The sequence below is a fragment of the Podarcis bocagei genome (genome assembly GCF_964188305.1).
Source record: "Podarcis bocagei genome assembly, chromosome: 6".
NCBI lineage: Eukaryota > Metazoa > Chordata > Lepidosauria > Squamata > Lacertidae > Podarcis > Podarcis bocagei.
The window spans coordinates 84,336,209-84,358,458 of NC_138130.1; the positions used below are offsets into that span (position 1 = coordinate 84,336,209).

At 42.1% G+C, this 22,250-nt stretch overlaps 1 protein-coding gene across 2 annotated transcripts in view; it reads left to right on the forward strand.

The window, feature by feature from the left end:
* The window catches only part of XPO4 (exportin 4), a gene marked incomplete at its 5' end in the record, with an annotated part of 68,510 nt that overhangs the window by 37,266 nt on the left and 8,994 nt on the right, over nt 1–22,250 (forward strand). For both annotated transcript variants that reach the window (XR_014009389.1, XM_081198737.1), the window contains 13 exons: nt 1,274–1,450; nt 3,228–3,370; nt 3,483–3,625; nt 5,880–6,057; nt 7,961–8,120; nt 9,370–9,539; nt 10,913–11,087; nt 12,931–13,224; nt 14,853–15,033; nt 16,939–17,057; nt 18,132–18,262; nt 18,725–18,842; nt 19,673–19,765. Coding sequence is in view for 1 of the 2 variants with exons in the window: in XM_081198737.1 (XP_081054863.1) it covers nt 1,274–1,450; nt 3,228–3,370; nt 3,483–3,625; nt 5,880–6,057; nt 7,961–8,120; nt 9,370–9,539; nt 10,913–11,087; nt 12,931–13,224; nt 14,853–15,033; nt 16,939–17,057; nt 18,132–18,262; nt 18,725–18,842; nt 19,673–19,765 (2,082 nt within the window). The remainder of the gene's footprint in view (nt 1–1,273; nt 1,451–3,227; nt 3,371–3,482; nt 3,626–5,879; nt 6,058–7,960; nt 8,121–9,369; nt 9,540–10,912; nt 11,088–12,930; nt 13,225–14,852; nt 15,034–16,938; nt 17,058–18,131; nt 18,263–18,724; nt 18,843–19,672; nt 19,766–22,250) is intronic.

Genomic DNA, 22,250 nt, shown 5'->3' on the forward strand with positions numbered 1-22,250 from the left:
AACAGCACCTAGCACAAAGCACATTTGAAATAATTCAGTTAGGAAAAGCGTTACATCTCTCGAAAATTGCTGTGTGCTTTGGTTGGGGGTGGGGTACATAAGTAGGCTTTTCTCATATGTGTGGTTGTGAGGAAGGGGAAGGAGTAGCTGGGTGTAAAAAAGAATTTTGAGATTGGGAAAAGGAAACAAGGCCTTCCAGTTTCATTTAGGGGAGGGGCTATTTAATTTAACAGGCAGCTTCGGTCTTCATGTTTTATTGTAGTACCACAATGATTTAATCAAGGGACTCCATGATATGTATGTGAGGCCGGCCCAGTGAGTGTACTTGGCATAAGAACTGAACAAGGACAATGTCACTGCATGTTGATTATATCCAGTTTTACCAATATGTGAAAAGGGCTATGAGTCTATTCTAATTCCATTGTCCATGCAGTGAAGAAGCTGATTGCATTTTCTAATCATCTTTAAAGAAATTCAGAAGGAAGAATATTTTTATTATTATTATAAGACAACTTTTGGGTAAGCTTATCTCTGAGCTGCTGCTGGAGTTTTTTTTTAGTTTTTGTTAGGTAGCTAAAACGCTTCCTTGAGTTTTGAGACCTCATAACTTGCAAAAAAGAGAGAGCCCGCAAGAGAGAACACTTACTACTGTGGAAGACTGACTGACTGGAGGCATTGTGTTCAATGATTCCTTATTCTCAGAATGTTAAAGATGTTTTTCAGGGACAAAATATATTGGTGGGGTTTTTTGTTTGTTTGTTTTTTCTAAAAAAGTAAACGAATTAACAAAAAGATGTCATATTCATCAAAATACACCTACCCACTTTGTTACGGTCGAAATGGGTTACATGCTAAAGAACTGCAAGTTGGGTTCTGCTCCCAAAACAGGTTTTTGCAGCCTCATTTGTGCTGCAACCCTCCTACATCCCTGAAAAACCAACTCTGAGACTTGAGGGACCCTCTGTAATGGCATTTGAGGTGGCACAGGTGGCTACATCTGGTGGTGGTGTGTCTTAGTTGATTTTTCAACCAGCTGTTTGGATCCAGCCTGTCTGCAGTTTTAGATGCTTGGATCCACTAAAAAGTGTCTTTCTCCAGAAAGTGCCAACTATGAACTGTTTTTGGAATGAGTGGTACATGCGTTGATAATCTGCAAGTGTGTGTTATTGAAAACACTTTGTCCTTGTGTTCTTAATAGGCACAGTAGTGTAACTTGAAGAAAGTTTAGGCAACTTTTTGTGGGGTAACAGGTCTTTTTCTTCTGTTTCCTTAGCTTGACAAAGACGACATGGTATACATGGAGGCATATGACAAGCTCTTGGAATCCTGGCTTACTTTGGTACAAGATGACAAACATTTCCATAAAGGCTTCTTTACCCAACATGCTGTTCAAGTTTTTAATTCTTACATCCAGTGCCACTTAGCTGCTCCTGATGGTACAAGGAATTTGGTAAGTTCTTGAGCTGGCAGTGAAGGTCTGGAATTGCAGAGTAATTAAAAAGCTTTGTTTTGCCTACAATAAAATAAATATTAAAATTAACAGAGGAGGCTGAAATCATATTTATGAGAAAGGAAAGGGACTTGACTGAGCTTTTTCTTCCTGCTGTTTAGCTCCCGTTGTCTCCTGCCCATGACAAACCACACACTAAATAGCAGAAGTAATTTTACCTATTGACTATGGGTTGGATCCAGAATTGTAACTCCACAAACAAAAGGGATCTTTTCTTGATGCTGGCTGGCGCCTACAGGATTATAGTTCAAAATATCAAGAGGGCACCTGATGGGGAAGGCTGCTGCAGTTTGAGCTGAGCCCTAAATTTATATACCACTGTAACTGTTTCCAAGGCATCTTACAACAAAAATGAATTTTAAAAATTCCCAATTTAAACAAGTCTAAACCTATCGGAAGCAAAAAGCCTAACCAAATAGCAGCAGCCGCAACAACAACAACAACAACAACAACAACAACGCAGTCCTTTCCTTGTCGGTATGACTTAAAACAACAACAGGGCAGTCCTTTCCTTGTCGGTATGACTTAAGCCTCCTCCAGCTTTCTTAGTCTGCCATTTAAAGTTCTGAAAAGTCAGAATCTAGTTGTTGTTTTTTCATACCTCAAATATAATCCACTGCAGAATTATTAAGGTTTTATGTTTTGACAGTTCAAGGTGTAGGGTGTTATCAAGCCAGGAAGAGAGAGCAAGCTTCTGCGGTGTTTTAAAGAACAAAATGGATATAATTTTTGCTTGGTTTCCAGTTTTTTATGTAGATTGCTTGAGAGCGAGTACCTATCAGAAGCCGTATTCCTTTTGTTTTAGGGAATGCCTATTGTTGGCCTTTTAAAGTATATTGAAGTGCCTCAGTGTTTCTACATGTGTTGTACAAAGCATGGTAATGCTCACTGTAGCACTATTAGAAGCTTATAAGTGCCAGTACAAGAAATACTTAGTAAATGAAGCCATTGAATTTATAATTTGGCAATTTTAGCGTAATTTGTTTATAGAGGTTAATTCTTAGATTTCTGCATGATGAGGCACTCATCCCATGAGTAACCATTTAAAAGCCACAGCTGGCATGGCAGAGGCTGGCTTGTTCGATATCAAAGTAGCAGCTAGGATTCTCAAATAGAGAGGCACTCTTCAGGAAACAGCTGAGGCTTTGAAGTTTAAGAGCATTATTTGACGGTTTGCATAAATGAAAGAGGGCTGAAAGAGGCCCTCAGAAAGAAGTCACGCCTTGTATCCTTACTGTGATGCCTTCAGCAATTTTAAGTGGTGTTTCTAGTTCCTCTACCTGTGGGAAGAGAAAGTGAGGAAACCAGCCAGACTTTCTTGAATCTATGTTTTGTTTTTGAGGTACCCGGGAGGGGGTGAGGTGGGGGAAACAAGCAGCCAGGGAGTTGTATCTTTCTGTGAGAGCCAGTGTGGTGTAGTGGCTAAGAGCGGTAGATTCGTAATCTGGGGAACCGTGTTCGCGTCCCCACTCCTCCACATGCAGCTGCTGGGTGACCTTGGGCCAGTCACACTTCTCTGAAGTCTCTCAGCCCCACTCACCTCACAGAGTGTTTGTTGTGGGGGAGGAAGGGAAAGGAGAATGTTAGCCGCTTTGAGACTCCTTCGGGTAGTGATAAAGCGGGCTATCAAATCCAAACTCCTCCTCCTCCTCCTCTTCTTCTTCTTCTTCTTCTTCTTTCTTCTTCTCAACGTCTGCTTAACTCATTTCAATGTCAGACTGCCAATGGTGTTGCCTCCAGAGAAGAGGAAGAAATAAGTGAGCTTCAGGAGGATGACAGAGAGCAGTTCTGTGACCAGCTGGCCAGTGTAGGCATGTTAGGAAGAATTGCTGCCGAACACTGTATACCTCTTCTTACAAGGTATGGCCTTCAATCATTTCTGGGCTGTGGCAGTCCTTTGTAAAAGTGCTTACAGGGGTTTCCCCCAGAGTGAATGCAATTACGATCAAGTTTTCCCAATACTTTCCCTCAGCTTATTAGAAGACAGAGTGACGAGGCTTCATGGCCAGTTGCAAAGGCATCAGCAGTTAATTAGCTCAGCCGGGTCAGCCTCTATTGACAATAAAGCGCTTGATGACCTATACGAGGACATTCATTGGCTCATCCTAGTCACAGGTGAGTAGAAAATCTTTGAACACCAAACCACTGATGTTGCACCGTTGGAAGTGGGTGCTGCTTTGACTGACGTTTTGGTAACTTTTGCTTAACAATGGAAGTTGCGTGTACACTGTTCATACATGATGATACACCCTCAAGGGAGCAGGAAGAGGCCATGCTGGGCTTTCTGTAAGTGTGACAGAAGCTCATCATAGCCTGCCCCCCGGCCATAAAATAAAATATAATAAAGAATGATCAAAAATGAATAACTCCATTTGCAAAAGTTTCTTAGCGCCTCTGGTGTGCATCTGTTGAAGAAGAGGTTTGGGTAAAGAATAGTACCATTAAACAACACATTAATTCTCTGTTGCTGAGGGAGAACAGTTTACATTGGGATGAAGCTGCTCTTACAGTTGTAAGCCAGGAGGCAGGAAGTGGAGAGGCAGTTTCTCTTCTTCTCCCTGCCCATTGGTGCTGCCTAGCCACAATGGCCTGAGCTTTTCCAGTAGAAACTCAGCTCAATAGGCTATCAACCCCCCCCCAACCTTAAGTTTCTCCCCCCACTTTTTCCGATGACCCTAAATATTCAGGGAATCTTAAAAGGACTCTGTACCTTCAGAGTTCAGAAAGCCTCACCACTTAGTCCCACTAGCCTGAGACAATAAAACTTACGCACAGAAAGCTTCACAAAAAAACCCTAGTGGAGGTGATAGCTGCCGCTGCCAAGGCCAGTTTGCATCTGTTTTGTATGCAGAAAGTCCCAGGCTTAATCCCTAGCATTTGCAGGTAGGTCTGGGTGAGAGTCCTGCCTGATATCCTGGGGAGCTGCTGCCAGCCAGCGCAGACATGACTGAGGTAGATGGGCCAATTGTCTGACTCCGTAGCGTAGCTGCTTCCCATGTTCCACCATCACCAACCGAGGCGGAGATTCATTCCACCCAGATTTAGCTTTCTTGCTTTACTTAAAGCAAGTGGCTCCAGAGGCCAGAGCCAGCTTGAAAAGAGGAAGGGAATGCAAAGGTGGCAAACAAAAGTGCTGCTACTGAAGGAGCCTGAATTTATGTAGCAGCAGCAGTATCTTCTACACGTTCTCCCTCAGCCAATAAGCCCCATTGCCCACTTTTCACTAGCAGCTCCCCTTAATGTCAATCCCAGACCCTCACCCATTAACCAAGCTAGGGCAGCAGAAGAGAGAGCTTCCAGAGACGAGAGCTTCATCACAGTGCAAACTACTTTCCCCTTAATAAGCATGAACGGAACGTCACATTTACCTCCAGTATATTGCCATTCCCCACTCCTCACCCCACCCCACTAAGTTCAGGCTGATGCTTGAAGAATTAATAGTCCTGTTTTAGAGAAAGAGTATTGGTACGTAACATACAAATGGATAATGACTTCTCATCAGGGTATTTGTAGAACTGAATGTCTCCTTCCAACTCCTTACAGCGAAATTTTGCTGACCTGCCATTTGTCGAACCTTCCTTCTTGAAAAGCTAAAACTTTTCACCAGATGACAAAGCAAGGTGTGTTGAACAAGGAGTTAATTGTAGGGCCTCCCAGGTTTTGAGATTGGACCACACCAGCCAATCAGGCACTTGCCTACCCCCTCAAATCTGCCAGGCGGCCACCTGCTGGGTATCACATTCAAATGGAGTTTAATGCTGCAGGAGGCGTAGACTTGCAATCATTCATCAGGTTCAAGGGCAGGTGGAATGGCATGATTCACATGCTATATATTCCTCATAATATATAGGTTCTTCCTCCATAGGGCTACAGTTGTTTTATCGCATCTTCCTAATGAAATACTCCTAGCCTTTTTGTATTCCCTCTGAAATGAAAGTCAGTTTCTTCGGACTACCAATATTGCAGAACTTCTGAAATGTTTCAGGTTTGCTGCAGGCACAGTGAACGTGAAAAAGGGTCGAATTGGCATTTGTGAAGGTTATTTGCATTGTGCACTTACTTAAAAAGTTAGTTTACATTTGCTGTGGTAGTTTACAGTGATAAGTATTTTTTTTTCTATTGCCTGCTGCTTTCCACCCCAGTGATTATATTTCATTGTACTCTTCAGAATGTGTCCCCACATGCAGAAAACTGAAATATGGTAACGTAAATGCAAGTTACAGCTTAAGCATCTGATAGTATATAGTCAAATGTTGATGCCAATGCTCTCAACATCTCTTCTGATGGCCCTTAAAGCAGTACTTAATTTAGGTCAGGTAACCTGAGGTCACTACTTTCTTTTTTTGTTTTGTTTGCTTTTAATTTTAAGGCTACCTCTTAGCTAATGATACTCAGGGAGAGACTCCGCTAATACCTCCAGAAATAATGGAGTATTCCATTAAGCATTCAACTGAGGTTGACATCAATACAACGCTTCAAATTCTTGGATCTCCAGGAGAAAAGGCCTCTTCCATTCCAGGGTACAACAGAACCGATTCTGTTATTAGGTAACTTATTTAGTATTTTAATGCCAAATATTGAAAACAAATCAGAGGTAGATAGGGCTAACACTCTAGATTATTTAATCCATGTGAGCATTGTGAATGTCACTCATGGTGAAAAAGTGTTAAATAGGCTTCGTGGCAAGTTGCCGTAGTGACCTAGAGTTGACGGTCGAGGAGGAAGTAAATCTGTAAAGGTTTCTCTGCTTTGAGGAGAGGTTAGTGCTGCATTGCAATTTAAAATCAGTTTTCACCGCAAGAGCAGCTATGACTAGACAAAAGCACCAAGTCTGTAGGGGGCTAAGTGTTTGAATAGACAAGTAAGTAGTTTATAATGGAAAGTGAAGTGAGTTGTGGGCATGTGTAGAAATGCCACCTGCAGGTTATCCACTGAAGTATATATTTATAGATCATAACAAGGCAGAAACAATTAATAAAAATTCTATCTTTAGCAGGGGCCCAAGCGTATGCTGTCTTAAGTCAGTATGAGGTTTTCAAAATGCATTCTAGTCATTGAAAGGGGTAGATTTTTTTCAACTGCAAGCTATTGGCTGTTAGGGCTGCAGTTCACAGAACCAATTGTGTGCTTCCAAAACGGATTTTAGATGTGGAGTTCAATTGACTTTTAAGGGGAATACTTGAAGGGTTTCCTCTCTTTTACAAGAGCAGTGCCAGTTTCCAAAATCTCATCTTGAGGAAGTGATAGTGTATTCTACTGAATTTACAGCATCCCCTGTTTCAGTTCAAATTAATGTTAAACTTGTGGTCTTTTTGACAGCTAATGTTCTTCAAGAAATGATATAAAATGTTTTGATTGCTGCGCATGTGACCCTTAAGTTGACAATATTTATACATGCTGGGGGGAAATATTGTGCCGTGAGATGGAATGTGATTTGCAGTATTGTGATGTTGCAGTGGCTGAGTATTTTCTTAGAAGCACTGCAAGTCTTGGAATCACGGCACTGGTCAATAAATGTAAGGGAAGATGGGTATAGAAGTGGCAACAGAAATGATATTTACCATGTTCCAGTATTTTGGAAGACAAAATTGAGAATAAATTGATAATGGCTTTCCAGAGTCCTACAAGCATCCTTAAGAACCACTTCACATAATACATGGTAAACACATTTGGGTTTGCAGTTACTTCCTAGGTGTTTGTTCATTACATATCCATTAGCACAGTTTCCCCTTTAAATAGTACAGTTGCCACTGCAGAGACACCTTGTGGACAAAAATATAGTTCTAAAGAGTCGCCTTATACTCATCTAGACCAATAGCCCAGCCCTGTCTTCTGCCTGGCAGAAGAAGCTTTCTAAGATCATGAATCTGTCACAGTTTTGCTACACAATAACCTGTATTCTGGGTGCTGGGAGCTAAACTTGGGACATTATGCAGTGAAATACGTTCTGTACCATTGAGCAATGACTATTATTATTATTATTAGTCTAATTCACTGGCTCGCATACTTTACCATTGAAGTAATTACAAAATTACAGCCCTGTGTGGTTTGGACCAGCTTGAGACATTAAAATTGGCACGTCTTTCAACAGACGCTTCAAGAACTTTAGAGTGTGTTCCCAGCACTATCAGGGTCTTGGGGAAATAATTCTTCTCTAGTAACCTCAGTCCCAGGTCAAATGTAGATGACTCTTCAGCACATACTAGTCTCCAAGGCAGGCAGCATAGCTGTCATTTAGAGCATGAAGGAGCTAAGAGAATCCTTTGAGAACATACTCTTCCAAACAGGAACAATTACACCCAGCCCTTAAGAAATCCCAGTACTGATCATGTCACTCAGTCTACCCCACCCCTTATTTTGAAGATTTCAAGCCTGTGTGTGTGTGTGGTGAGGAAATAGATAAACAGGAGAACACGGGGGGAGAATCATGGTGTCTTTAATTTTCCTCAGGTTATTGTCTTCTATTCTAAGAGTGTCAGAAGTGGAATCCCGAGCAATAAGAGCAGATTTAACGCACCTCCTGAGCCCGCAAATGGGAAAAGACATTGTATGGTTCCTTAAGCGGTGGGCAAAAACCTATCTCCTAGTAGATGAAAAACTGTATGACCAGGTAAAACTATTTTAATCTAAAAGCATTCCCCCCTCCTCCATTTAGATGTACCAGGTGAATCAGGTGATGAATTTGCCAGGGAAGGCCTAAGCTTCTACCTTGCATTACTAGTCTTGCTCACTGCTTCTTTCTAAATAGAGTAAGTACAGCAGCATGACTTGGGGATGAGGTGCTAGAACTCTGAGGTGATCCAATTAGACTGGACCACCAGCAGGCAAAGGATTGAATTCTATCTAAAAACAAAAACCTGCCTGCAAGTAGAAAGCTAGAACAGTCATACTTTGGTTGTTGAACAGAATCCGTTCCGGAAATCCATTTGACTTCCAAAAATGTTCGACCACCAAGGTGTGGCTTACGATTGGCTGCAGGAGCTTCCTGCACTCAATTAGAAGTCACGCCAAATGTTTGGCTTCCAAAGAACGTTCGCAAACTGGAACACTCACTTCTGGGTTTACAGCATTCGGGAGCCAAAACATTTGAGTCGCAAGGCATTTGAGAGCCAATATACGACTGTATAGCAGTGAGTATTATAGAATCTTTCTGTCTGATGTGCTAAAATTTTACTCACAGGGAGTTCGTATATGGGGGGAAATTCCTAAAATGGCGTACCCCACCTTTGGCCTGAAATGCTGCAGTTTCCATTACCACCTCATTCTGTTGCATGTGTGGATTAGGGCTCAAATCAGACCATAGACCTTTGTTTCTAACTTGAAAACATATGCATGCAGCACCGCCAGGGATCATGTGCCTCCAGTTATAATTACAGCATCCTTAAATTGTGGTTAGCCCATACTTACAGAGAAATCCAGTGTTTTGTTTTATATTTTTGAAAACCACCGAGAGGTTTTCTTACGGTGAAGGGATATATAAAATTTGTTAAATAAATTATTAGGCAAGACGGAAAATGTAAGTGGAACACGATCTGCTGTGACATGTGAACATGGCAGCATTAGGGAATGAACTTGAGAACTTTCTTATCAAAGTACTGTATAACTTACACATCTCAAAAGATTTGCCTTCGCCCAGGGAAAAGGGATCCCTGGCCCTCGAGATGTTGTTGGACTCTTACCAGGTCCAGCTAGCATGGCCAGTGGTTATGGGAATAATATTTGGGCAAAATATGGAGGAGCACAGGCTACCCAGCCCTTCCTTAGCCTATTCAAAATTGTCAGCATATTTTCATGGGAGAGTGCTTTCTGTGCTGCTCGTCAAGGTACAATATGGATTACCTTTCCCCCCTTTTTTCTAGATAAGTCTGCCATTCAATACAGCATTTGGTGCTGACACAGAGGGTGCTCAATGGATTGTGGGTTACCTCTTAGAAAAAGTAATCAGCAACCTTGCCGTGTGGAGTTCTGAGCAGGACCTTGCAAATGACACTGTGCAGTTGCTCGTAACGTTGGTAGAAAGGAGAGAGAGGTAAGCCTTAATGTTACAAGCTGAAAGAAAAAGTTTTGCCTTTCCCCAGCGTTCTTGGTTGAGATTCTGATGTTAGCTAGTTGCATGAATGCAGCTGATGTTTTTCGTTTATATAAATAGCAGCTGCAAGGTGCCTGAGAAAGGTTAGGTTCAATGTACATCAGGAGGGAAAGTTTACAAAACCCCAAAAAATCCCACTCTCTTGCAAATTGCTATTTGTAAAGCCTCTCTTCTGGCTTGGCCCCATCAAAGCTGATGGTAATAAGGATAACCAGTGTTTGCTAGGAATATTAAGCCACTCATTTAATTACACTGTTCATTCTGAGAACAAAATCCAAGGTGAGTTCAGAGCACACAGGTTCGGGGCTCTCAGGATGCACTGTTACCAAGTGATGAGCATGCAAGTATGTATAAAGCAGCCCAAAGGAGTCCTAACAGCAAGACAACAGTTGAAGACATTCTCGTTTCAACAAGCTTTCCCAGCTAGATGAAAAAGTCTGTGCCCTAGATGTTCAATTTTTACAGCTTGTAACAATTATTTTAGTTGTTTTTAAGGCCTTGCGGAAGGCAGTTCACAAATTAATAGATAATAAATAGCATCATAAAATGCAACTGGATATTGTTAAAAAGCCCAAAGAAACAGGATAGACATCACCTTGTGGTTAAGGCTGCAATCCTGTACATAGTGGACGTAAGTAGGATTACACTGTAAGATGTAGTTAGGAAGATGCCAGGCAAATAGGCCTTGTGAGAGAGTTCCGCAGCTTGTTTCATCAGCATTTTTTAAAACCTCAATTTGGGAGCACTAGAGGAACAAGAATGACCTCAGAAATAGATGTGCCCCTGCAAAAAAAAAAATCTCACTGCTGGCTCTGCATTCGCTTTTGCACATCTACTGCTGGAAATAGTTGTCATTTTTCTAAAGAATCCCAAGTGCATCGATCAGTCTTCATTCACCTGGTGCCCTCCAGATGTTATGAACATCAGCTGACTAGGCCTAATGGGAACTGTAGTCCTAAACATCTGGATGGCACCAGTATGGTGAAGGTTGATTTAGATTATTGTTGTTTTTTAATCCTTACCATAATTTTAGGGGTTGTTTTTTAAGGAAATAAAGCTATTGTATGTGTGTATTTTATATTTCTGTAACAACCTAATCCAGGTGGAAAATACCTCTCTGGTTACTCCCCTAATCTAGGAAGGCTGGGGCACTTGGAGTAGGCCACCATTGAAACCCGCTTAAAAATTACAAGCGCGGCATGGATGAAAACGGGTCCTCCATATACCTTGCTCATTTTGGGCTTTTGAATCTTTATTTGTGTCACTGCTGTGTGCTTTTGAGCTACATTGTCTAAATCTCCTTCTGCTCTTAGGGCAAATTTAGTGATTCAGTGTGAGAACTGGTGGAACTTAGCAAAGCAGTTTGCCCGGCGGAACCCACCTCTTCACTTTTTGTCTAGCTCTGTGCAACGAACGTTAATGAAAGCCTTAGTTCTCGGAGGTTTTGCTCACATGGACACAGATACCAAACAGCAGTACTGGACAGAGGTAAGAGTTGGGAATCCCAGCACCACCTGGAAGACCACAGGCTTCCCATCTCCTTTTGCATGTGACAAAATTCAAGCAAACCTTTAAATGCCAGCTTATTTTAACATTAGTCTTAGTGTATCATGTAGTTAGGGACGTGGGTGGTGCTATGGTCTAAACCATTGAGCCTCTTGGGCTTGCCGATCAGAAGGTTGGTGGTTTGAATCCCCGTAACGGGGTGAGTTCCCCTTGCTCTGTCCCAACTCCTGCCAGCCTAGCAGTTCGAAAGCATGTTAGTGCAAGTAGATAAATAGGTACCGCTGTGGCGGGAAGGTAAACGGCGTATCCGTGCGCTCTGGTTTCCGTCACAGTGTTCTGTTGCGCCAGAAGCGGTTTAGTCATCCTGGTCACATGACCTGGAAAGCTGTCTGTGGATAAACACCAGCTCCCTTGGCTTGAAGCGAGATGAGTGCCACAACCCCATAGTCGCCTTTGACTGGACTTAACAGTCCAGGGGTCCTTTACCTTTACCTTTATCATGTAGTTGACGTTAGTACTGCAGAAATAATTACTGGAGCCTCTTAGCCGCATAGAACCAAGTCTTAGTATTATATGATGTCACTGGGACAAAAAACTATCAGAAGTAAATTGTGAAGGACAAACGTTTGTATGGTAGTGTAGGTGAAAGAATCAGATTGTAAACTCGTGGGCAGGAACTGCCTTGTTTTTATTGATCTTCCGTAAGCTGCTTGGGAAGCCTTTTCTACTGCAGAGCAGTAATAAGTACAAAACCACCAGCAAAAATAAGTAGGAACAGCAAGAGCACTAGTTCCTAAAGGTATAATGGTCTTCGCAGATTCGCAGAACGGCACAAAAACGGGAAATACAGTGGTACAGTGGTGCCTCGCAAGACGAAATTAATTCGTTCCGCGAGTCTTTTCGTCTTGTGATGTTTTTCATCTTGCGAAGCACGGTCCGTCACAACTGCGCCTCTTCAAGCGGCTTTAAGAAAAAAGCGAACAAACTTGCAAGACGTTTTCATCTTGCGAAGCAAGCCCATAGGGAAAATCGTCTAGCAAAGCAACGCAAAAACCGAAAAACCCTTTTGTCTAGCGAGTTTTTCGTCTTGCGAGGCATTCGTCTTGCGGGGCACCACTGTAGCTTGGTTGTCGAACGGTGACACATTTCTAAAGAGTACAATGAAATGGCTTAGTTGTCAAACAAATCGGCTCCCGAACGCTACAAACTCGGAAGTGAGTGTTCTGGTTTGCGAATGTTTTTTGGAAGTCGAACGTCCGCTGCGGTGTCCGTGGTTTCCGATTGAGTGCAGGAAGCTCCTTCCGCCAATTGGAAGCTGTGCCTTAGTTTTTGAACCGTTCCGGGAGTCGAACGCACTCCTGGAACGGATTGCGTTCAACAACCAAAGTAGCACTGTAAGCCTGACAAAGGGCATTCCTGAGCTATAGTCAAAAGACCCCTAATTCTCCTGGAGGCCAGGCTGGCTTCCAAATAAGTTGGAGAGTGAACAGGGTTTCAGTGGCTATTCTTCAGATTGTCTCCTATGGAATGGCATGGCTCTGTAAGGACACAAGAAAAGCCCTGCTGGAACAGGTTAGTGGCCCATCTAGTCCAGCATTCTGTTCTTACAGTGGCCAACCAGAGGCCTATAGGAAGCACACCAGCAGGATCTGAGCACAACAGCCCTCGATTCCCATCCATTGGCATTCAGAGACATACTGCCTCTCTAATGTAAGAGCTGCTCTCGCTGTGTTAAAAGTCAGAAATTTCACACCCCCAGCTGAGGTTGTTGTTACTGCTTTAACATGGAACTGCAACGCATTCTGTTTTGCTTCTTCTTCCGTAGGTCCTTCAACCGCTTCAGCAGCGGTTCTTGAATGTGATAAACCAAGAAAACTTCCAACAGATTTGTCAAGAGGAGGAGGTGAAACAGGAAATCACTGCCACCTTAGAGGCACTTTGCGGCATCGCTGAGGCTACGCAGATAGACAATGTAGCAATTCTCTTTAATTTTCTAATGGACTTCCTCACCAATTGCATTGGACTCATGGAGGTGTACAAGAATACACCAGAGACTGTTAACCTCATTATAGAAGTTTTTGTTGAAGTTGCACATAAACAAATATGCTATCTTGGAGAGGTAAATAACGGCGCAAATATACAATTTGGGTGTGGGTTTGGAGTGCAAGTTTCTGAAGACTGGAGCACTTGGGCAATCAATGCTCAGCCCTTTTAATTCCCCTTAGTACTTGAGGTTTATGTTTCAGGCTATTCCAGGCCCTACTTGCCCACTACCTTTCAAACTTAAGAACTGCCTTGTATTCTTTTTCCAGTAAATCTATTCCTGAACAGCTGGACATATAGCAGCAGAAAATTTCCATAGGGAAGCACAGACAATGAAGTTGTTGAAATGGAGTTCACAAACAGATGGGATGTTAGCAGATGGGCTGACTAGAGACTGGAAGTTTCTGGCTTACTAGCAGAAGTATTTGCCCATTTGTAGGTGTTTTTCTATGCTGTTCCATTGCCCATTTGGAATGGGCTCATGAGCATTTGTCCTCTACAGAGCAACAGAACAGCCCTCTCTCTTACACTGCTAGTCTGTGTGCACATGCGTGTGCATGTAACACATAAACATACAACATCTGTCATGCATCTGGGTTTCATGCATCTGATGAAGTGGTCTCTAGCCCATGAAGGAGTGCGGCACAATTAATTTGTTATGCGTTCAAGGTGTTAGGTTTGTGGTTTTTGCTGCAACAAACTTAATGTATTTACCACTCTGGAATTGGTTCAGTCAATCAAAAATCCTGCAGGATGGGCTGTTTTGGACCTAGCATTAACATAGTTTAACATTACAAGAACAAGACTAGCCTTCCTCCCAGGCTCACATGCTTCCCTCTCCTTCGTGTTGCTGATGGCATCTGTCTCAAGAAACATTGGAGTGTGCCTCCAGGGGTGAAGAGTGGCCACCGCAAATACCATACTTCTGCATCCATTTGTGACTTGCTGCAGTTTGCCATATTGTCCAGCCTCAAACAAAATGTGGTTAACCTTTACTATGATTGGTGGATACAAGCTCACTTTAAGCCATAGTTTATGAAGCTGGCTTTTTACTTTAGCGATTCACACAACACACTATAAACTGCAGATAATCTAAAATGGTGGACGATTCTGGTGTTGCAGCTGCACTTGAGAAGAAGAGAGGAGGTTGAAAGGGCATAAACTAGACTCATTCCCATAATGCCTTACATGAGTAGAAAAGGAGGCATTTGGTTCTTGACAACACATACAGTATTTCTGAATACTTTATTAATAAGTGGCAGATAGTTACACCCATAGGAACTTGAAAATGGCTCTTGAAGAATGAGAAATTGTTTGTGGAATGCTCTCCCTGGGGAAACACACCTCATGCCGTCACTCAGTTTTTAGGCACCAGGCTTCAGTTGTTTTCTTTTATCTAGGCTTTTGGTGGTTAAGTTTTGGGGTTATATTTGGGTGTGATTTCAAACCTTTCCTGTGGTGCTCATCTTCAAATGGGATTGGCTAGGATTTGACTTCCTTATTGTATTGTTGGATGCGCACTTGCAGGAAATTAGTTTTTTTCCTTTCTATAAAGTGACAAATGCAATAAATAATAAAAAGACAGTATCCTAGAGAGTGTTAGAACAACGTAAGTAGTAATGGAAACTGTTTCTTAAGCTTACGGCTGTCCTTACTGAAACAAACGTACACTTCCCACTAAGCCGCCTCTTCTTTTCTTTGTAGTCTAAAGCCATGAATTTATACGAAGCTTGTCTGACCCTACTTCAAGTGTATTCCAAAAACAATTCAGGTAGGCAGCGGATAGATGTTACAGCAGAAGAGGAGCAATACCAGGATCTTCTTCTCATCATGGAACTCCTTACCAATTTACTTTCAAAAGAATTTATAGATTTCAGTGATACAGGTAATAGAGAATTCAGAGTGGGGGTGGGAAGCATTGGGCACTTTACCTCTTGGCATTTGAGTATCTAAAGCAGGCATAGGCAAACTCGGCCCTCCAGATGTTTTGAGACTACAGTTCCCATCATCCCTGACCACTGGTCCTGTTAGCTAGGGATGATGGGAGTTGTAGTCCCCAAACATCTGGAGGGCCGAGTTTGCCTATGCCTGATCTAAAGCTCAGATGGAGAACCTGTGGCCCTTAGATGTTGTTGAACTCTCAACATAAATGGCAGCTCCCGGAGGCCAGTGTGTTCTCCATTCCTTCTTCAGTATGAACCACCAGCTTTGATATGAACAAACTTGACCACTGAGATCATCCCCCCGCCCCCGATCTCAGTTTCCTCTTTTTTGTTTTTGTTACATTCATTGCTCCTTTTGTATTTTTAAAGTTTCATACTTTAACATTGTGTAATTTTGGAAGTCAGCTTGGAATTCTGATAAACTGGAAGGCAGGGTGTGAATCTCTTAAATGGAAGTGTTATGTGTAAGTAGTGATGTTAAATTCTCGAGAATAATCTTTTCGAGAATACTCTCGAGAATATTAGGGAATTTTCATTTAAAACAGGAGAATATTCATTTTAATGCATTGAAAATGATATGATTAGTTAATATGCATGTTTATTCGTGGGTAAACTTGTTCAGATGGCAACAAAAAACTGTATAGCTACTTTTATTCAATGGGGAAATGCAGTGAATTCACATTCTTTGTCTTCTGTAGCTCACATCTTGAGAACTGCCAATGGCGAATGACACTATGCCCAGTAACTGGATTTAAAAAAAATCATTTTTCATTACTTACACTGGCAGTATCACAGCTTGACTTGTTATTTACTAGATTTTTTAATGTGGGTTGTAAAACTGGTTCTTACATTAGAATTTACAGTTTGTGGAGAATAATCTCCAGATAATTTTCTAGCAGAGAATATTCTAATTCTCGAGAATTTTCTCCACAGAATATTCTCACCTGTTTCTCACCTCACATCACTATGTGTAAGCATGGGTGCTGAAAACATGTGTATCATAAAGTTGTACATATCAGAATCAGGATTGTCTCTGACTCCCTTTGGACCATGCACGTGTAAATCCTGGTTTATATCTGTGTAAGGTTTGAAAGTCTTTCTGAGTAGATAAGTAAAGGTTATATGAGATGCTACACTGAGCTTTCCTAGAGATAGGTTTTAACTTCATGATACTGAACTTTACAGGAAACTGTTGTGGCTAATTTATGCAATGCCTAGATTTTGTACTTCCTGTACTTTGAACCAAAGAGATTTGTTGTACCACAAGGTAGATTTATAGCCAAATCATTAGGAGGCATTTGCTCTGAAATATATTCAAAGCATCTATTTCTAGACAACTTTAAATTGAAGAGTAAATACAATTTTTTTAAAAAAAAACCTCACAAACTTAAGTCTGTGATTGCTCAATATCCCCTAGCTGGAATTGATGGCAGTTCTCTTATTTTAGAGTTGCCTTCCTTCCTTTCCTAGTTGGGTTTCAGATTCCTTTTGTCCATTGTGGAGTCCAAAGAAGAATCTGATCCACCCTCTGTAACTTTACACAATTTATTCTTTGCATCATTGCGTATAGCGAGTCTTTAAAAATACATCTGTACCAAGTCGTGGACACAGAACATGCAGAACTGGTATGTGTGCAACATGCTGCTTCTTAGTGCCTCTGAAAAGAAAATTAAGACTAGCTACAGTGGCCAGAGTCAAGTTCAAGATGGACTTACTAGAATGCCTGTTCTGAACTCCAGTTGCTTCTGTGTGTGCTCATTATATATCAGACTTGTCAGGAAGGGAATGCGTATTTGTCTTAATGAGGCATATTTCAGATGTGCTGTTGTATCCCCCTCTCCTTTTAGATGAAGTATTTAGGGGACATGAGCCTGGGCAAGCAACAAGTAGATCTGTGTCAGCGGCCGACGTTGTCTTATATGGGGTGAATCTAATTCTGCCTTTAATGTCCCAAGACTTGCTAAAAGTAAGTACCGTTGAATGCAACATTGCAGAGAGGGTGGTGGTTTACAAGGCAACTGAAACTCTTAGCCCGCAAGTCTAGATGCACCAAGCCATTAACTACAGCAGTACATTTTCCACTGCTGCCTGCTCTTGTGTTCCTGGGTGGGAATACCAACCCATTCCTGGAAACTTTCTCCTTTTTCTGAGCTTTGTAAAGCATATGTACATGTGTATGTTAGCCTGAAGCTTGCACAACAATTAAATTTTTCTAGGCAGCCTGGAACTGGCACAGCAATCAGGCTTTGATTTGGACCAATGCCAATGGGGCGGCTCAGTTTTCAGCTGCCTCGGCCTCTTACCACCCCGTCAGAACACCCCATTTGGGGCCTACTACAGACTGAAGCTGCTGGGAAGTCCACCAGTGGTAGTTCTGTCCACCCAGAGTTTCAGTGGACTGGCTTGGTGAAGCCAGTTGTAATTTTTCAGAAATGCCTTTAAATTAAAATGCGGGGTGGGACTGTGTACCCCACCTTGAATTCATTGGAGGAATGTTGGATATACAGACATACCTTGGTTCTCGAACAAAATGCGTTCCGGGAGTCCTTTTGACTCCCGGAACTGTTTGAAAACCAAAGTGCAGCTTCTGATTGGCTGCAGGAGTGTCCTGCAGCCAATCGGAAGCCGTGCAAGATGTTCGGCTTCTGAAAATCGTTTGAAAACTGGAACACTCATTTCCGGGTTTTGATCATTTGGGAGCCGATTTGTTTGGGAGCCAAGGCGTTCGGCTTCCAAGGTAGCACTGTAAATACAAATGAATATTTTTACATCAAATTGACTTCTACCTGCCATAATTCAGCAATTTTTATTCTTAAATCATAGCTTTTAAAATTATTTTTCTTTGCGTAGCCTGTGTGTTTTGAATTAACAATTTGGAACTAGCCTGCAGGATCCGGACTATGTATAAACTGAAGACATCTATATTGTATTTTATAGTATTTTGTTTTTGACTAACCTAGTGTTTATAATCTGGTGCTAGAATAGAGGTTTGTATTTTAAGAAGCCTAATTAACCAAGATTTCTCTATTCCTTCCTATAGTTTCCGTCGCTGTGTAATCAGTACTACAAACTAATTACTTTTATTTGTGAAATATTCCCTGAGAAAATTCCACAGCTTCCAGAAGACTTGTTTAAAAGCCTTATGTATTCCTTAGAATTAGGGATGACGTCGTATCCTTTTTGGTGAACTTCTGTGCCTCCCTTTGCCTTTAGCCAGTGTGTCTCTCTACTGACTCCCTTACATGTACATGTTTGAGCGCCAAACTCTCTCTTCCCTTTCTTTAATTGCATTTGAGTTGAACCATGAGAAAAATTGATTAAGAAATCTTTTCTGGAAACATTTTGTAGGGTTGAACCAATATATAATCATTCTTAGAGTGGACCTATGGAAATCAAGTTGACTTAAGTTCGTTGTGATAACTTGTCCTATTGATTTCAGTTGGTCCACTGTAAGTCTGGACTTGTGCCTATAAGGAGAATGCTGACAATTTTTTAACAAATTTCTCTATGAAGGTCTTGTGTTCTTTAAATCTAGTTGGCAAGTTACAAGGTCTAATGGCTGATATTTTCCTGATGCCACGTTCCTGTTTTCAGTAGCAAATGTTTTTTGATTCCTTGACTTTGATTAATCAGAATGAGTTCGGACGTTTGCCAGCTCTGCTTGGAAGCTCTGACCCCATTGGCAGAACAGTGTGCAAAAGCACAGGAGACCGATTCATCCCTCTTTTTAGCAACAAGGCACTTTCTTAAGGTGAGAGGGGTGTTCCATATCTTAACTGTCTTGTGAGTTGCGGGCGTGGACCTATTCATTTTATTTCCCTAGAAAGCAAAGTCAGTATCCATGTTCTGAATCAGAAGTGAACTGAAACTCGAATCCAAAGAGACATGAGTGGAAGGAGAAAGTGTGTTAGTGCCGTTCCTCAAACTATTGCCCGACTAGCACATGTCTCAAAGGTTGTACTCCAGTAGAAGAAATGACAAATAAGGAGAATACAAGGTGTGGGGTATAAACTCTAGTGAGCTGTGCCAAGTTCTTAAAATGAGCTTCTGCAAAAATTTTAGGGTGCAAAAACTGGATTGGGAGTTGCCTTGCACAACACTTCTGCTAAGGCATTGTTTCTAAAAGTTGGGTCTCCAGCTGCTATTGGACTACAACTCCCATCATCCCTGACCACTGGTCGTGCTAGCTAGGATACACACTATGTAATATTCCTTCTTCTGATATTTAATGTAGAATAATGTTTGCAACCAAACAAGAAAGCGGTCATATCTATTCAAGGAGCCAAATTTATTGTAAAACTCCCTGGGATAGTTATCTGAAGGGCAGAATAAAAATAAATAAAGGAGTAGTTCCTCTGGCTCAATGGATATGCATTGAATCATTCACAGGAGCTGATTTCAACAACTCCCTCCCTCCACCTCACAGATCTGTGTGCAATTTTAAAGTTTGTTTATTGCGGCTGTCTTGAATAGCTATGGCGTCTCGTGGCTTCTATAGTACAGGTTCTGATTTTCAGCTGTTAACATGTATACAAAACTGATTTCAAGGTTATTAAGCCACTTCATTTTATTACAATTTAGATGGTTTTTGATATGCTGGTACTGCAAAAGCACAATACAGAAATGACAGCTGCAGCGGGTGAAGCGTTTTACACGTTAGTATGTTTGCATCAGGTATGAGCTTCTGCGTTTTTATTATTCTCTTCACTTCCAATGATCACAGCTGTGATGGTTCTCAAAATGTCAAGCAGCTTACGTCAGAGTCGAGAATATACTGCCTCTAGGAAGTTAAAAACAAGTAACTTTGGATCCTGCATTTATTCTCACCAGTAATGTTCAGCCACCTATTTCCATGCAGAATAATTCTAATAATGGATAGGAATCTTAAGAGGCCTGTGCATGCGTGAAGAAGTAAGAGGTGTCTGGGAGAGTGAAGCTCCCTCTTGCATGAATGGAAGTCAGTCACACCTTACCCTCAGCCTTAAATTCACCTGGTGGACTGAGACATGACCCTCTTCCTAAGCCTTGGCGCGTGCGCACACACACGCACACACAATCCCAGAATTGCAATAATTAAATATTGACCTACCTCAAATGGCTGTTATTAATACAGTGGTACCTCGGGTTAAGTACTTAATTCGTTCCAGAGGTCCGTTCTTAACCTGAAACTGTTCTTAACCTGAAGCACCACTTTAGCTAATAGGGCCTCCTGCTGCCACCGCGCCACCAGAGCACGATTTCTGTTCCCATCCTGAAGCAAAGTTCTTAACCCGAGGTGCTATTTCTGGGTTAGCGGAGTCTGTAACCTGAAGTGTATGTAATCCGAGGGACCACTGTACTACTAGGATCTATGTGAAATCCTTGGATTTACACGATATAAGTGCTGATATCTCTTCAATTACAATGGGTTTTTTCTAGTTTTTCAAATATAATTTGTACTTTTCAAGTTTATACATTTCACTAATTTTATACATTTCACTAATTTTACAATTTACAATCATTTTAACATTTCAAAACTTGACTTCCTTCCCCCTCTTTCTGCAGTTCCTTAAATTAATTTTTAGTATCCTCTTCATATCCAAATTAACTTAATTTGCTCATTTATTCATCTTCTTTAAATATATACTCTTATAACTGCGGATTATTACAATAATCCTGCCAATGTTCTTATCTGTTTACAATTTATCTGTAAATATTCAAGAAAACATTTCCATTATTTTTTAAAAAGTTTATTATCTTGATTTCTAATAATAATAATAATAATAATAATAATAATAATAATAATAATAATAATAATAAATTTTATTTATATCCCGCCCATCTGGCTGGGCTTCCCCAGCCACTCTGGGCGGCTTCCAAAAGAATATTAAAATACTATAATACATCAAACATTAAAAGCTTCCTGAAACAGGGCTGACTTCAGATGTCTTCTAAAAGCCTGGTAGTTGTTGTTCTCTTTGACATCTGGTGGGAGGGTGTTCCACAGGGAAGGCGCCACTACCGAGAAGGCCCTCTGCCTGGTTCCCTGTAACTTGGCTTCTCGCAGTGAGGGAACCGCCAGAAGGCCCTCGGTGCTGGACCTCAGTGTCCGGGTAGAACGATGGGGGTGGAGACGCTCCTTCAGGTATACTGGACCAAGGCCGTTTAGGGCTTTAAAGGTCAGCACCAGCACTTTGAATTGTGCTCAGAAACGTACTGGGAGCCAATGTAGGTCTTTCAAGACCGGTGTTATGTGGTCTCTGCGGCCGCTCCCAGTCACCAGTCTAGCTGCCGCGTTCTGGATTAGTTGTAGTTCAAAGGTAGCCCCACGTAGAGCGCATTGCAGTAATCCAAGCGGGAGATAACCAGAGCACTCTGATGAGGCAGTCCGCAGGAAGATAGGGTCTCATCCTGCGTACCAGATGGAGCTGGTAAACAGCTGCCCTGGACACAGATTTGACCTGTGCCTCCATGGACAGCTGTGAGTCCAAAATGACTCCCAGGCTGCGCACCTGGTCCTTCAGGGGCACAGTTACCCCATTCAGGACCAGTGAATCCTCCACACCTGCCCGCCTCCTGTCCCCCAGAAACAGTACTTCTGTCTTGTCAGGATTCAACCTCAATCTGTTGGCCGCCATCCAACCTCCAACCGCCTCCAGGCACTCACACAGGACCTTTACTGCCTTCACTGGTTCTGATTTGAAAGAGAGGTAGAGCTGGGTATCATCCGCATACTGATGAACACCCAGCTCAAAACCCCTGATGATCTCTCCCAGCGGCTTCATGTAGATGTTGAAAAGCATGGGGGAGAGGACAGAACCCTGAGGCACCCCACAAGTGAGGGCCCAAGGGTCTGAACACTCATCCCCCACCACCACTTTCTGAACACGGCCCAGGAGGAAGGAGCGGAACCACTGTATAACAGTGCCCCCAGCTCCCAGCCCCTCAAGACGGTCCAGAAGGATGTTATGGTCGATGGTATCAAACGCCGCTGAGAGATCCAGCAGAACTAAGAAACAGCTGTCACCTTTCTCCCTAGCCCGCCAGAGATCATCAACCAGTGCGACCAAGGCAGTTTCAGTCCCATGATGAGGCCTGAATCCCAACTGGGAAGGGATCCAAATGGTCCGCTTCTTCCAGGCGTGCCTGGAGTTGTTCAGCAACCACTCGCTCAATCATC